General features: G+C 55.5%; 1 protein-coding gene across 2 annotated transcripts; it reads left to right on the top strand.

The window, feature by feature from the left end:
- The first annotated feature begins 2,459 nt into the window (after positions 1-2,459).
- MAPK13 (mitogen-activated protein kinase 13) lies at positions 2,460-10,756 on the top strand. Of its 2 annotated transcripts, XM_082732405.1 has the most exons (12): positions 2,460-2,657; positions 3,508-3,637; positions 4,852-4,910; positions 7,581-7,689; positions 7,914-7,943; positions 8,329-8,376; positions 8,467-8,581; positions 8,715-8,786; positions 9,460-9,539; positions 9,796-9,874; positions 9,977-10,153; positions 10,404-10,756. In XM_082732405.1, the coding sequence occupies exons 1-12, from the start codon at positions 2,539-2,541 to the stop codon at positions 10,484-10,486; spliced, it is 1,101 nt and encodes a 366-aa protein (XP_082588531.1). In that variant the 5' UTR covers positions 2,460-2,538; the 3' UTR covers positions 10,487-10,756. The 2 variants fall into 2 exon arrangements, with proteins under 2 accessions (XP_082588531.1, XP_082588532.1); XM_082732406.1 differs by lacking the exons at positions 2,460-2,657; positions 3,508-3,637; positions 4,852-4,910 and adding an exon at positions 5,135-6,761.
- Positions 10,757-14,768: the final 4,012 nt, after the last annotated feature.

The raw sequence follows: 14,768 nt of genomic DNA, 5'->3' as shown, positions 1-14,768 counted from the left end.
GGGCAGCAGCTTTGCTCCGGGGCCACACAGCTGGGAGTGCAGAGTCAGGGTGGCAGCTCGGGTCCCCTTCCAAAGTGGCTTTCCTAACCTCCTTGATTCAGCCTTGATAGGGCAGAAACCAAAATGACAATGTTGAGCCAGTATCTGGGAGAAGTGCAGAGGAGTCTGGAACTGAAAGAGAAGAAGAGCCTGGGGCCTCAGTGACCCACTGTGCTTCCTCTCCCATGTGTGAGTAGCCAGGCAGCCTCAGCAACTCCAAGGTATTTCTCTCCCAAGGCCAAGGCCACCTGGCTACTGAGTAAACACGGGTCAGCTGAGGCCCGAGGGAGCAGGAGTGGGGGTGGGGGTGGGGGGGCAGTGTCATCGGACTGAGGCCTGAGTCACTTCCTGACCATTGCTTAAGAAGCATGCAGAGCCACAGCCCGAGTGGCCAGCTCGTGCCCTCGCGGGATTATATCCACTTGGGCAGGACCATTTCCCTGGTACCCCCACCTTTCTGGGTTCACCTCTGCCACACTTAGCTCTGCCCTTGTCCCTGGGGACTGTGATCCTCATCCCAGAAGGAAGCCCTGAGTCTCCTGGACAATTCTGTCTTGCCTGCGCCCAGGGCCTGAACTCCAGCCCCCAGAACTCCACCCCAGCTTCAGAATCAGGATGCCCTCCCCTGGCACGACCAACCTCAAAGGTCCCAAACTCCTGGAAACCCCTCCCCCGCCCCCCACCTCAGGCTCATAGCCTCTTCCCTCTTCCTCCTGCAGTGTCTCAAGGCTAGAGGCAGGGGAGGGGCAGGGAAGAGGGTGGAGAATATTCCAGATAACCTCGTGTAGGATGTGCAGAGGGAGACCCAGTTTGATCAGTAGACATGTCCTCATGATGTGAGTGAGGGGAGCAGTGTAAAATGCAGACCATTGACTTTAAGAAGCAAGGCCTTTCAACTCAGAGACACTGCCCAGACTTGGAGCCGAGAACATAGCCTCTAAAACCAGGGTCCGCTCACTTCTTCAACCCAGCTCTGCCCCTTAGCCACTGTGCAACCTTCAGCAAGTTACTTAACCTCTCTGTATCTCAGGTTCCTCATCCCTAAATTGGGCATAATCATAACACTGACTCAGAGACCTCTCACCAGGACTAAGGGAGTTGTATATGTAAAACCCTCATAATAATGACTGGCCCATCGCACGCACAAGTGTTCCGGAAAGGTTTTTTTCACTTCGAATGGGCTGATTCTTCCATTCATTCTCAATACAGCTTTTGATATCCTACTGTGTGCCAGATACAAATAAGGCAGATTCTCTGAAAGATACACCTGTTGGGCATTACTGTGGGATCACCCTGCCGCCCTCACCCTGTGGTGGTCTTCCAGACTGTGGGGTGGGGTGGGTGGGGGAATGGGGCCCAGGGTTTGGGGCAGATTCCCTAGTGAGGTCCCCCCTTGGTGTAGGCCACAAGCAAGTTCCTTTCCTTCTTCAAGACACCCTCTCTCCCTTTGATTAAGTGAAGCCAGTGGTCCCCGCCCCTTCCACAACCCCTTCCCCAAGCCAGTGAAGGTTCAGATAAGTCAGACCAGGCATGTGGACCCCTTATGGCCATTCTCTGTCCCAACCCCCTTCTGGGAGGCCTCCGTGATTTAATTTGAGCACAGAATCTCCCTTGGGCTGCACCAGCTGCCAGATACAGGTGGCAGAAGGCCCTGGCTTGTCATTGCCCTCATGCGGCTTCAGGAAGCCAGCAAAAAACCGTGCAAAACTGGTAATCTGAGCCTAGACTGGATAGTTGGTGTGATAGAATCCCTTCTGGTAATTTTAGATATAAAAATATTGTGGTTATGTTTTAAAAGTAGTCCTTATCTTTAAGCGATGAAAAAATACTGGATGAAATTACATGATGCCTGGTGTTGCATCAAAATTGGCTAAGGGTTACTATAATCGTTGAAGCTGAGGGACTGGGGTCAGCAGATTCCCTAGAACCTCACTATCACAATGTGGTCCAGAGAGCCCCTGAGCCCGGGAGCCGGCACCTTCAGTGCTGAGCAGCATCGGGCTGTTTTGTCTACTTCGGTACTTTTGAAACTTTCCGTAAGCAAAACGTTGTGGGGTTTCCTTTTGTTTTTCCAGCATTGTTTCCATTAGCCGCACCACGATCCTCCACGCAGATCTTCCCATCGAGTCCGGGGCCAGAAGGACCGGAGCGGCCCTGTCTTCCCACCCTCACCACCCCTACCCCCGCCACGCACCCCCGCGGGAGCCCCCGGGCTCTACCCCGCCGCCGGCGACGCCCGCAGCACCTCCTCCTACGGGGCAGCGCACCTGGGACTCCGGTCCCGGGCCCCACACCGCCCGGGCTGTCGGGGCAGGTCCGGGCGTGGCCGCACTCGGCGCATCTGGGCGAGCCGGCAGGTGGGACGCGCCGCAGGCCCGGGACCCCGCCCTCGCGCGGGGGAGGAGCGGGCGGCGGGGCGGGCGGGGGGCCGGGTGCTGGGAGCCCGGCGGGCCGCGAACGCAGGCGCCGTGCTGGGGCCGCCGAGACTGGGGGCCCGGGATGAGCTTCACGCGGAAAAAGGGCTTCTACAAGCAGGACGTCAACAAGACTGCCTGGGAGTTGCCCAAGACCTACGTGTCCCCGACGCACGTAGGCAGCGGGGCGTATGGCGCCGTGTGGTGAGACCCCCGGGACAGCGCGCCGCTGGGGGGCGCCGGGGGGCACGCGGGGCGTCGGGCGGGACCTAGGGCGGGCGCGCGGGCACCGGGGCGCAGATGGAGCCTCCCGACGACCCGGGCCCGGCCAGTGCACCTCTTCCCGGGCTCGCCTCGGGGTTGCGGGGGGGGATCCCCGTCTCCTGTGGGGCGCTCGGGGCTGCGTCCCCACTACCTTGAGCGAAGACCCCAAAGCCCCGAGTCTCGCCGGCTCGGAAGACTCTGGTGGAGGCTTTTCTGGGCTGAGCGCTTGGAGCTGGGAGGCCGCGACAGGGCAGCGGAGTGGCAGGCAGAAGCCTCAGGCTGTGGCAGAGGCTGACCTGCGGCCACCGCGGGCGCCACTTCACTGTCCTCACCGGCTTTGTGGGGTCTCTGTGGCTTGAGTTAGGACTGGGTCTGGTTTCCCAGGATTTGAACCTTACAAGGGACCCCAGAGTTCATCCAGGCAAATCCCCGTTGTTACAAGCGGGTACCCTGAGGCCCAAAGAGGAGGAAGTATGACTTGCCAAGGTACACAGTGCCGGGCTCTGGATCTTGTTGGCCTGAACTTGGGTCTGACCCCGTGAAGAACTGCCCCCCTTTGCCCCCCCACCCCACCTCCCCCACCCATCCCTCCCTGCGTTTGAAGCTGCTCCCTTACCTCCCAGGTGGTGGGTTCCCTTCCTCCCAGCCCAGCCTGCTGGCCAGGAGGGATTTTGGTGAGGATGGCCTGGGCTCCCCCAGAGTGGCCTGGGAGATAGCACTTGGGATGTGGCCTGGGGGCTGCTGGGGCGGCAAGAAAGCCACAGCCTGCCGACCTGTATATGCCCTCCAGCTCTGCCATCGACAAGCGGTCAGGGGAGAAGGTGGCCATCAAGAAGCTGAGCCGGCCCTTCCAGTCCGAGATCTTTGCCAAGCGGGCCTACCGAGAGCTGCGGCTGCTGAAGCACATGCAGCATGAGAACGTAGGCTGGGCTGGGGGGCTCTGGGGGCCACTCTGGAGCAGGTGGGTGGGCGGGGGAGGGGCCCCATAAGGCTTCTGACTAGCTTCCCCCTCCCACCCCCCATGTGTGGGAGAGATGGCCTAAGAGGGTACAGAGAGCTCAGGACAGGGCCAGGGGAAGGGGAATCACCTCTTGCCCCTCCCGCCCTTTTCCTCACCTCATTAAAATGAGGAGCCAGGACCTACCCTGCCCAGAAAGGGTGCAAAGGATGGTTTTTTGGGTAGTGGAGCAAAATGAACTTTGGGAGGGGCAAACTTACTGTTTCCTCTCTGTTACGAAGAAGTGGGCACGGAGGTACTTGTGATTTTTTCTCAATCTTGGAGCTAGGACGCCCAGCATCCTGGCTGATGTAGCTTCTGCACGTGGCCCCAATAATAAGAACAATAATTCTAGGTACTTTGGCACTTTCTCTGTGCCAAGTGCTGTCCTCAGAGCTTTGCGGAAACAAACGTGTTACTCCTCACATCATAGGAGTCGAGTACTATTATTCCCAAGGACAGAAGGGGAAACCAAGGCACATAAAGACTAATAGGTTATATAGTTAGTGACCCAGCTGGGAATTTGAACCCAGGCAGCGTGGCCCCATTCCTCAGTGCATAACCATTAGAATATCCCGTCTGATAGAAACAGCTGGGAAGACTAGCCACCCAGCGCTGGGCTTAACAACCAGTCTTTGCTCTGGGATACCTAGATTGGTAAAATAATGATTTCAAAATATTGTGCACAAATCTTAAGCCCCATTCCTCTTCAGCAGACGCCTCCCCAGGGCGATGTTTCCCCTGTCTCTGAACCAGCCCTTTGGCAGGCAAGGATGGATATGGTGGGAGACCCAAGGTCAAGGGCAGGGAGCCTGCTGGCTGGAAGGCCCCTTCCCTGTTCCCTCCTTGATTCCCTTCCCCACTTATGGTTGCCTACTCGAGTTGAGAGTGAGTTTGCATGCCTGCCCTGAATCCCAGACTTGGGGGGCAATCACTGTGTCCTGCAAGCTCGCTCCCAGTTAAGGGGCTTTCTCTTCTGCCTCTGCCCTTTTAACCATTCCCGAGAAGGCCGGGGACCTGCCTCCTGCCAGAGATGGTGTACCAGGAAATGGGGGGGGTGTGTGTGGCTAGGGCCCCAAGCGAAACGGGGAGAGGGCTGTGGCGGCTGCCCAGCCTCACTGGCAACCTTTTCCCCAGGTCATCGGGCTCCTGGATGTCTTCACCTCAGCCTCCTCCCTGCGCAATTTCCATGACTTGTGAGTCGGGCTGCGCTGGGTTCCAGGGCATTTGCAGGCCTTACTTGCCACTTCGGAGCCAGCTGGGGGAGAGTCTAGATTTGCTCTTCTGCGCAGTAGGCTTCCTGTGCTGGGCTGTCCACCCCTCACCCCTGTGTAATTCCCTCTGGAGTTTCTTGGTGGGGGTTGGTGGGGGAGGGCTGGCAGGAAGAGGTGGGAGGGGCTCTGCTCTGTGGGGTGCTTGCCTGCCAAGAGATGTCTGCTCCTCTGCTTCTCTTATTACGCACTTTAATACCACCAAGACCTCATTGGCAGTCCTCACAGGGTCAGCACCAACTTACTTCACCATTCCGTAGGGGCCCAGGTGTGGGTCTGGACTTTGGGTGTCTTCCTAGCAGGAATCCTTGGCCGCTTCTGGCTGATGGGGTGTTTGACAGTCACACAGAACCAGAAAATTTAGTTGTTCAATGCACTGCTTTGCTACTGCCTGGTCTAAATTTTAGACCGTGCCTGGTCTAAAATGTATGAACCTTTGGGAGGATGGACTTTTTTTTTTCTTGTTTTTTTCTCAACCTCTATTTCAGATGCAGCTGAAGGTCCCTTTGTTAGGATGCAGCGATTCTGAAGAGGGTTTTTTTTTTTTTTTTTCCTATAAAGCCAGCTTCTGGGCTTAGCATTGGGCATTTAAAGTGGACCAGTTTCCCCTGCCCCTGGCAGGGTGGGGGTATAGTTCCTACAGGAAGACTCACAGAGGTGTGGTGGGTGCTCTAAGTATGGTCGGGTGCAGGGGACTGCATGCTGCCTTGGGGCTTCACAGAGGAGGAAAGGCTCAAACTCAGCCCTGAAGGATGAGTAGAGGTTTGCCTGAGGTGGAGGGTGCAGAAGGCATCCCAGGTAGGAGGAACTGAGTGGACAAAGGAACGACCACGTTGCCTGGAACTGGACTGTTAGGGGAATATGGGTAAGTTCAGTTTGACTGGTGAAGGCCAATGGCTGGTTTGGTCAAGGGAAGAGTCCAGACTTGATCCCATAGGCAGCCTCAAGTCCACAGAGGATTTGAACATAGCGTGAATAGTCAGATCAGATTTGGGGGTGCACTTTAGGAGGGGGCAGGGAAACAGGGAGCAGCTCTAGAAGCAGAGAACGCCTGGAGAAGGGCATTCCAGACCTGGATCTAACTAAGGCGGAGGTGATGGGAGGCTGAGAGCGGACCTGAGAACCGTCAGGAGACAGGACTGTCGAAGGGTCGTATCTGTTGGGAGAGGGAGTGGCCCGGAGAGGGGCTGTAAATCAGGATGCCAGGCTCCTGCTTGGAATACAAGGGGAAGGAAGAACAGATCTTGGGAGAAAGATGATGAGCTCTGTTTTGGACACAACTTTTGAGGAGCCTGTAAACGTTAGGGTGTTTAATCAGCAGTTGCAAATAAATCTGGAAACTCAGGGAGCTCTGGGCTCAGCTAGAACATGATGCAATACTGTTGATGAAGGGATCAACAGAGAAATCTTGAGGGAGAGTCAGACTTTGCAAGAGGTCCGACAGGAAGAAAGGGAGCCGTGGGAGTGCCTGCTGGGCAGCCCTTGGTCCAGCAGTTTCCAAGGGGTGGGAACAGATGTCAGGTTGTCAGGGGATTGGAAGTTAAGGCAGAGAGTCGAGAGGTTGAACCACTCTTTCTAGAAGTTTGGTTGGGGAGGCAAAGAGGGAGAAGGGGTGGCTCTTTGAAGAATCAAGTCAAGAGGTGGTGATACAAGCATGGGAAGACTTGAGCAAGTTTGTCAGCCAACAGGAGAGAACCTGGGTCCATGCGGAGGTGAAGGACAGCAGTGGGGAGGGGACCGCGCATGGAGCAGGACCCCCGTGAGGAAGAGGGGATGGTCAGGTAGCAGAAAGCTTCAGAAAATCACAGGCTTGGGGTGCCTTCGGCTCAGGTCATAATCCCAGGGTCCTGGGATCGAACCCCAAATCATCAGGCTCCCTGCTCCATGGGGAGCCTACTTCTCCCTCTCCTCTGCCCCTCCGCCCAGCTTGTGCTCTCTCTCATGTGTAAGCTCTCAGTCTCTCTCTCTCTCTCTCAAATAAATCTTAAAAAAAAAAAAATCATAGGCTCAAAGAGACGGCCTCCACCACATCCTTTTTTTTTTTTTTTTTTTTTTTGGTAAATATTCCTTTTTAAACCCATCATCTTTTGTTCTGGACTTTGCCGTTACTACCTTGAGCAACAGCCATATTTTGCTGACCTTGACCTGTTTTGCAATCCCATCAGAGGGTGCTGTGGCTCAGCTACTCCTTCTTCCTTCTTCTGCCCTCCTGGAGGCTGTGGGATTACTTCCTTCTTGGAAGGGCAGACGTTCCTGGTGGTTTATGGAGCTCTCCTAGCCGGGCATAACCCTCTGCAGGAGAAAATATTTGGACAGAAGCAGAAGGAAATGCTGGCAGGTGCTCCTAAGTCACGGCTGTGGCTTCCTGAGGTCAGGGGGTGCAGCAGAGGAGGGCAAGGAGAGGGTGCCTTTGAAGAGAGGGAGCACAGCCCCATTTGGTTTTCCTGAGCATGCTCCCGCTAAAATGCTGATCCTGAACTCTGCCAGTGGGGGTCCACTGTGCCGGGCTGAGAGCCAGAAGCCAGGAAGCCCGTGTGAGGGGTCTGGCTGGCTGCGGTGGGGCCAGGGTTGGCAAGAAGCTCTCACGCTTTGCAGCTACCTGGTGATGCCCTTCATGCAGACGGACCTGCAGAAGATCATGGGGATGGAGTTCAGTGAGGACAAGATCCAGTACCTGGTGTATCAAATGCTCAAGGGTCTCAAGGTGTGTGTGTGTGTGTGGTGAGAAGGAGGGGGCTGAAAGGGAGGGGAAGGGCCGGGGAGGGAGGGGGGCGTTGGTGTTGAGACCTGAGGTTTGGGGAATGCCCGGCTGTCAGGGCTGGATGAGCACAGTGGGACAGGGCCAGGGAGGTTTGGAGCTAGCCTGAAGCGCCCGGGATGGAAGCCAGGCGCTGGCTTCACCCTTCTCTCTCTCTCTCTCTCACACAGTATATCCACTCAGCTGGGGTCGTGCACAGGGTGAGTGCTTTCTCTGTGGTGGTCCTCAGAGGGCTCTTCACCCCGGAGAGATTCTCCACAGCTGGGAAGGAGGAAAGGAGTGGGGAGGCGAAAGTCCTCTAGACCTGAAATGTGGATTTTGCAGACCCGGCCTTGGCCCAGGAAGGCCTACTCAGAAGAATGCTGTGTTCTGGGGAGCTTTCTGGATGCTGCAGACAAAGCGAGCCTTGAGCTGGGGGTCTTAGGCTCTGGGAATCAAGAGTATCTTAGAGCTGGCTGTGCCCGAGAGGACACCTAGGCCAGCCCCCTACTTTACACTTGAGGAGACGGACACCCAGAGAGAGGAAGGGAGACCAGCTCTCGTCTCTGCCTCTCAGCCCAGCGCTCGCTCTCTCCTCTCGTCTAGGACCTGAAGCCGGGCAACCTGGCCGTGAACGAGGATTGCGAGCTGAAGGTGAGCTGGTGGGTGCAGGGGCAGCCTGGTGTTGGGGTGGGAGCCTCCTGTGTGCGGCAACTCTTTCTCCCTGTGTCCCCTGAGCTGTAGATCTTGGATTTCGGGCTGGCCCGGCATGCGGACGCCGAGATGACAGGCTACGTGGTGACCCGCTGGTACCGGGCCCCTGAGGTGATCCTCAGCTGGATGCACTACAATCAGACTGGTCAGTGGCCCACTGCCCAGGGAGGGGCCGGGGGGCTTCTCTGGTGGCCCCTCCAGCACCGTTCTGGCTACTCTGGGTGGACTGACCCCCGGCTCAGCTGGTTCGGGTGACGCGTCCTCTCCTCCGTCTGCAGTGGACATCTGGTCTGTGGGCTGTATCATGGCGGAGATGCTGACGGGGAAAACTCTATTCAAGGGGAAAGATTGTATCCTTTGCTGGAAAAGCTAAACTCCACCCAGGGATTCACTCCTTCAACAGACACTTGATTAAATCTCTCTCTCTATCTTTTTTTTTTTTTTTGGTTAATGCGAAAGTGATTCATGCTCCCTGTAGAATGGTTTGTTGGTTTGGTTTTTGGAGCCCAACACGGGGCTTGAACCCACAACCCTAAACTCAAGACCTGGGCTGAGATCAACAGTTGGCCACTCTGTGGACTGACCATAGAACAGTTTTAAAATGCAGATGAGGGAATTTCTGGAAAGCAGCCACCTGCTGTTCTACCACCGTGTAGGAAAGACTTCACGTGTTGGCACTGCACGCTCTAACTGAGCGGCCCTGTGCGCCGTGCGGGTGTTGAGAACATGTGGGTCTGCAGCACCAAACTCAGTGTGAGGGTGGGGGACTGTGACCGAGAGACTGATGTGATGGCGGCTGACTGGCTGGGATGGGAGCCTGGAAGGTGGCGCCTCCAGGAACATCTGTGGGGAAGGACCCTTAACCCAGCCTGGAGGATGGGAAGCCTCCCGGAGCCCTGCACCTTCTCCTGAAAGCACCCTGGGTGCCTGGGGGTGGGGGTGGGGAGTGATGGAAGGGCAGTGGGAAGGACAGCCTGAGATCCACCAGCAGAGAGTGAGGCTGAGCCTTAACTTGCTGTCAAGACCTGGACCAGCTGTCCCAGATCCTAAAAGTGACCGGGGTGCCGGGGGCAGAGTTTGTGCAGAAGCTGAATGACAAAGCAGTGAGTGGCAGATGGGTCTAAGTTGGCCTAGGCTTCTGCACTTGGCCAACTGGGGGTCACGTGGGCTCTAGGCCATTGGCAAGGAGGCCTCACTGGCCCCCTCCTGGCAGGTGCTCTTGCCTTCCTCCCACTTTGGACTTTGCCCTGAGCCTTCGGCCCAGCTCTGGGCTTCTCTGGAGTCCCTGCCCTTTACCCCAAGGCCTAACCCCTGAGAGGCTGACCTTGGGAGATTACTCACTGCTCCTCTGTCTTCCAGGCCAAATCCTACATCCAGGCCCTGCCACAGAGCCCCAAGAAGGATTTCTCTCAGCTCTTCCCGCGTGCCAGCCCCCAGGGTGAGTGCTGGGGCCTGGCTGTGATGGGGGGCAGCTGCAGCCTGGCCCAGCTGCTGGGCTCTCCCAGGCCTGGGGCGTGAGCTTCCTGCTCTGTCGCCGCAGCCATAGACCTGCTGGAGAAGATTCTGGAGCTGGATGTGGACAAGCGCCTGACGGCCTCGCAGGCCCTTGCCCACCCCTTCTTTGAGCCCTTCCGAGACCCCGAGGAGGAGACAGAGGCCCCGCAGCCATTTGATGATTCCTTAGAACATGAGAAACTCACGGTGGATGAATGGAAGCGTAAGAGCAGGGGGCCTTGGGGGTTCTGGTCTGTCTCTTCTTTGCCCCCCTCTGTCTCCAGACCTGGCCTCAGCTGGCCCGCCGCCCTCCTGGATCCCTGCTGCCACCCCTTCTCTGAGCAGATACTGTCTCCTGTGTGCACTGCTTGCTCCCTGAGCTGATCTCTGCTCCGCATTTCATCGGGGGAGAGGGGCTTTCTCTCACCCTTGGCCTCCCGAACACGCCTTGAGCCAGCCTGTGTGTTTCGCAGAGCACATCTACAAGGAGATCGTGAACTTCAGTCCTATTGCCCGGAGGGACTCACGGCGCCGCAGCGGCATGAAGCTGCAGTGACCTGTCTAGCCGGACCCCTGGCTGAGCCCAGGGACTACCCGTGGCACCACCTGCCAGGGATCCTGCCACTAGGACTGATGCCTGCTGGTCCCTAGGACATGTCCGGCCCTTCTGGGATTATCCTCTTCTGGGGTGGAGGAGAGAGGGGCCTGGTCCTTCTGTAAGAAACAGACCTTACAGAATTCAGTAGCTGCAGAATTCAGAGATGTTGGTTGGGAGAAAATAGCTCTGATCATAACCAGCCACATTAAATCGTCCATCTGGAGACTCGCCCACGTGTGGGGTCCTTCCTTGGGGCTGGGGGGCGGGCCAAGCAGGGGCAGGGGGCTGTGTGCTGATGGTGTATTGGTTTGCTGAGGCTGCTGGGACAAATCACCACAAATTAGACTTGAACAACAGAATCATTCTCCCACAGTTCTGAAGGCCGGAAGTCTGAAATCAAGGTGTTGGCAGGGCCATGTTACCTCTGAAGGTTCTAGAGCAGAATCCTTCCTTGCTTCTTTTCAGCTTCTGGGGGCTGCTGGCCTCTGTGGTGTGCCTTGTCGCCGCATCCCTCTAGTCTCTGCCTCACAGGGCCCCTTGCCCTCCATGGAGCTCTGTCTGTCCCGTCTGTCCTTATAGGAACACCAGAGATTTAACCGAGGGCTCGCCTTCCTCCAGCAGGACCTCATCTCCGTCCTTACTTATTATTTCCACAAAGACCCCGTTTTCAAATGAGGCGACATTCTGAGGTTCCTGGCCGACACAGATTTTGGGAGGACACCATTTAAGCTCGTACAGATGGCCACGAGGGAGGGGCCCCTTTCCTGGGTCCTGGGCTCTGTCGCAGAGCCAAACGTGTCTGGCTGCTAAATTAAGGGAGTTGCAGAGAGCTGCAGCTGGTGAGCGGTGGCACGCAGGTTATTTTGGGTGAGTGATAAGCAATCAAGATACGAAACAATAGCGGGCTTGTGGGCTGGGAGCTGCAGAAGGCAGAAACTGGGCTTTTTCCAGACTTTATGGAAAAACAGTTCTACTCCCGCCTCCTCAGGAATGGTGCATCTCTCCTGAGCTTTAACCTGACAATGGCCAGGATTTTTCTGTTTGCATATGAAAAGCTTTTGTAGAACCAGCTCCCAGGTACCTGTAGTTCTGGCCCTGGGTGCCAGGGGCCTGGTTAAAATTCAGCTTCCTGGGCGCTACACTAGAGATTCTGACTTGGCAGAGTATGGGACCGAGGCTGGAGAACATCTGAATGAAGACCCCCTCCCCCAAGCCCAGGGATTCTGATGTCTATCAGACCATATTTAGGAAGACATTTAGTTGTTGTCCGTCCCATTTGTCAAGAGGCCTAAATTAGCAGCGGACAGTGGGAGTCTGGGGCTCACATGGGCTTCACACTCATTTTACAGATGGTAAAACTGAGGCCCACACAGCACTTTTAGGACAGTGAGACTGTTCTGTATGAAACTGTCATGGTGGACACGTGATGTACACGTTAGTGACAACCAGTGGACCCGTCCACCACAGAGCGAACTCCCAAGTAAACTGCTGCCCTTACTAACAACATATCCGTATTGGTTCAGCTCTTGTAACAAATGTCCCACACTGATGCATGTTGTGAATAATGGGGGAACTGTGAGGCACGGGGTACTAGCCGTGTTGGGAGGGAGTATATGGAACTTTCTGTATTTTGACACAGTGTTCTGCAAACCTAAAATTGCTCTAAATAATAATAATGTCTATTAAAAAAAAAAAAGAGCTTGAGGCTCCAGGAGGATGGGGTCACTTACCCACAGCTGGAAAGTGGTTGTAGGCAGGATTTGAAACCAGCAGCCTTGACCACTGTGATCTTAACCCATGCTTGGATTCAATGGTGGCCCAGCCTTCTGTACCCTCTGGCCTGCCTCTCTGAGCTCCTTCACTCCCTGTCTGTAGAATCTGCTTCGTCTCCCACAGAGTGACCCTGCTGTCAAGGAGGGAGGGGCTGGCCATGTCCTGCCATAGCCCTGTCCTCCCGAGGTTACTAAACTGCCCCAAGTCCCAAGCCAGGATCCCTCAGTTAAATCCTTTAGCCTCCTTAGACACCACACTGGTCCCAAGAACAAATTCCATTCTTGTTGGCCTGGCATTCAAAGCCCCTTGCCTCCTCTCTAACGTCATACAATCCCACTGCCTCCCATGTTCCTTATCCCAGCGAAGATAGCCAGAATGCCAGTCCTAGAACACACCATGAAGCTCACCCTGCACGTGAATAGGTGAAAGGTTCTGACAAGTCCCGCAGCAAAGAGATCTGCTCAACATTGTTTAATCCAGAACTTCCCAAATGTACCTATCTCTAGGACCCCATGTGCTCCTGAGAGCCATCACACACCAAACCCTCTTTGCTCAGTGCAGCCCGGTGCAGCCCAGTGCACAGGTCCCAGTACTCTCCAGGTGGGCCTGGAGCTTCCTTCAGAGCATCTGCCTGGGAGGTCCTTCATTCCCCTCCTCCCAGGAAAATCCTCCCTATCTGTCAAGGCTTTGCCGCTGGCTGCCATCCAGGAAGTAGTTCTCCACAATCCTCCCTTGAGAATGGGTATTTCCCCCCCTCTGCCCCAAGCTCCTGTGGACAGCATTTACTTTGTGTGTGGTTCTGCCTCCCATCCCCACTGCACACTGCAAGCCTGTAACAAATATCTATGAATGAATGAATGAATGCATGAATAAATGTATGATGTCCCGGGGTCCTGTCAATCATTTCTCTGCCCTGACCAGACCGCATGCATGCTATCACGGGTAGCGAAGAACATAGCAGGAAGCAGAAGTGAGTAGTCCTGGCCTGTCTCTTCGAGGGGCTCCCCTGAAAATTTCTAGGGTTTCAGACTCCCAGGTCTTTCCCTCATCATCCCTCAGTGTCCCTCCAGTCCATCCCCCATCCCAGAATTAACCTTTTACGTTACTTCCTTACAATGATCTCAAACCTGGGAGGGTTCCCTGTAGGGAGTCTGAGTTGCTGAGCAGTGGCAAGGAGTTCCTGCGTTCGGGTCTCCCCCTACGGGCACATGGCCAGAGTCACTGGAAGTGAGTCCAACTCTAGGCTTACTGGGGAATCTGGGCTCAGTTACTCTCGGAGTTGGCCTGCAGGACCTCTGACAAGTTTTGGGTCCCCTGCTCCCGATGAGGGACAAGGGTGGGATCCGTCCGCCCTGTGGCAGGTAGGGAAGCTTAGAAGGTCCTGACAGAGATCAGGAAGCTAAATTCAGGGACAGGGGACAGTTGAGTAAGAGAATCTCTGTCCTGGATTTCCTCCTTCGAGTCCTTGTACAATAATGCTGCTCTTCTCCTAAGACCATGGGGGCCTCAGCTGGGGCCTGGCCGCTGTGTCCCCCCATGGATAGGGCTTGCCTGGCGTGTTAGCTGTGGCAGCTCATGGGGGGGCAGAGATGGAGGAACCATCCTTGCAGGGAAGAGTCCGGGGTGCATCTGTGCCCCAGTGCCTGCAAGCCCAGAGGCTTGTTTGCCAGGGGGAATGGCTCAGCTTTCGTCCGGGCCCAAAGAAGTGGCTTTTGTTCTCCACCAGGGTGTGGGAGACTTGCTTCTGAGGATGGAAGGATCTTCCCACCTCTTCTCCCCACTCTTGGCTTTTGTGTCCTTAAATTCAGTGGAAACAATTCCCTAAGAACCAGTGCTGGAATGCTTGGGGCTCTGTCCTCATCCCCCCTGAATCCTCTTGTGACTTAAGGTAGGAAGCTAATGATGTTCTCCTTTTCCACAGTGGGCAGCAGAGGCCCAACACCATTCCATCAGATTGAAGCTCTCAGGAAGATGTCCCCGGGGAGGCCTCACCCCTGCCCCCCTACCCGGAGATTTCCTGGAGAAGGGACAGTGCCTGCTGGAATTCTGATCTGGTTCCTCCCATAGGAACTGAACCTCTGCCCTTGCTCTGGGCCAGGATCCATGAGGTCACTCTGGGCAAGGGGTAGGAGGGTGGGGGAGACTCATGACCATTTTCTGTGCCCCGGATCCTGCCTCAAAACAATATTTTCGTATGCCTAAAATGAAATACACAGGATTACAAAGGAAAGCTGGTTATGTTGAAATACAGTTGTGAAAACATTTAAGTGTGTGATGTTGTAATTCATGGGTTTCTTTATGGACGCATTAAATAACAAGATCCGGCTGGGACCCTGATAAACTACAAATTTGAAATCGAAATGAGCGTATGTGGTGTTTCAAGAGAACTACAGCAACTATAAAGGGAGACGGAAAGCTCTGTGCTTCCTACCAACATCGCTACGACAACCATAGTCTTCAGAACGGA

Source organism: Mustela nivalis, assembly GCF_964662115.1.
Source record: "Mustela nivalis genome assembly, chromosome: 5".
NCBI classification, from domain to species: Eukaryota; Metazoa; Chordata; class Mammalia; order Carnivora; family Mustelidae; genus Mustela; species Mustela nivalis.
Note: the sequence above shows the minus strand (reverse complement) of the source record. Positions and strands in the feature narration are given on the sequence as shown.

What these genes read in the sequence shown, in the direction of transcription:
- MAPK13 (XM_082732405.1), top strand. Translation starts at nt 2,539, where the DNA reads ATGAGCTTCACGCGGAAAAAGGGCTTCTACAAGCAGGACGTCAACAAG. An exon ending in AAATGCTCAAGGGTCTCAAG is followed by an intron (nt 7,690 to 7,913) that starts GTGTGTGTGTGT and finishes TCTCTCACACAG; the next exon opens with TATATCCACTCAGCTGGGGT. An exon ending in ACGAGGATTGCGAGCTGAAG is followed by an intron (nt 8,377 to 8,466) that starts GTGAGCTGGTGG and finishes CCTGAGCTGTAG; the next exon opens with ATCTTGGATTTCGGGCTGGC.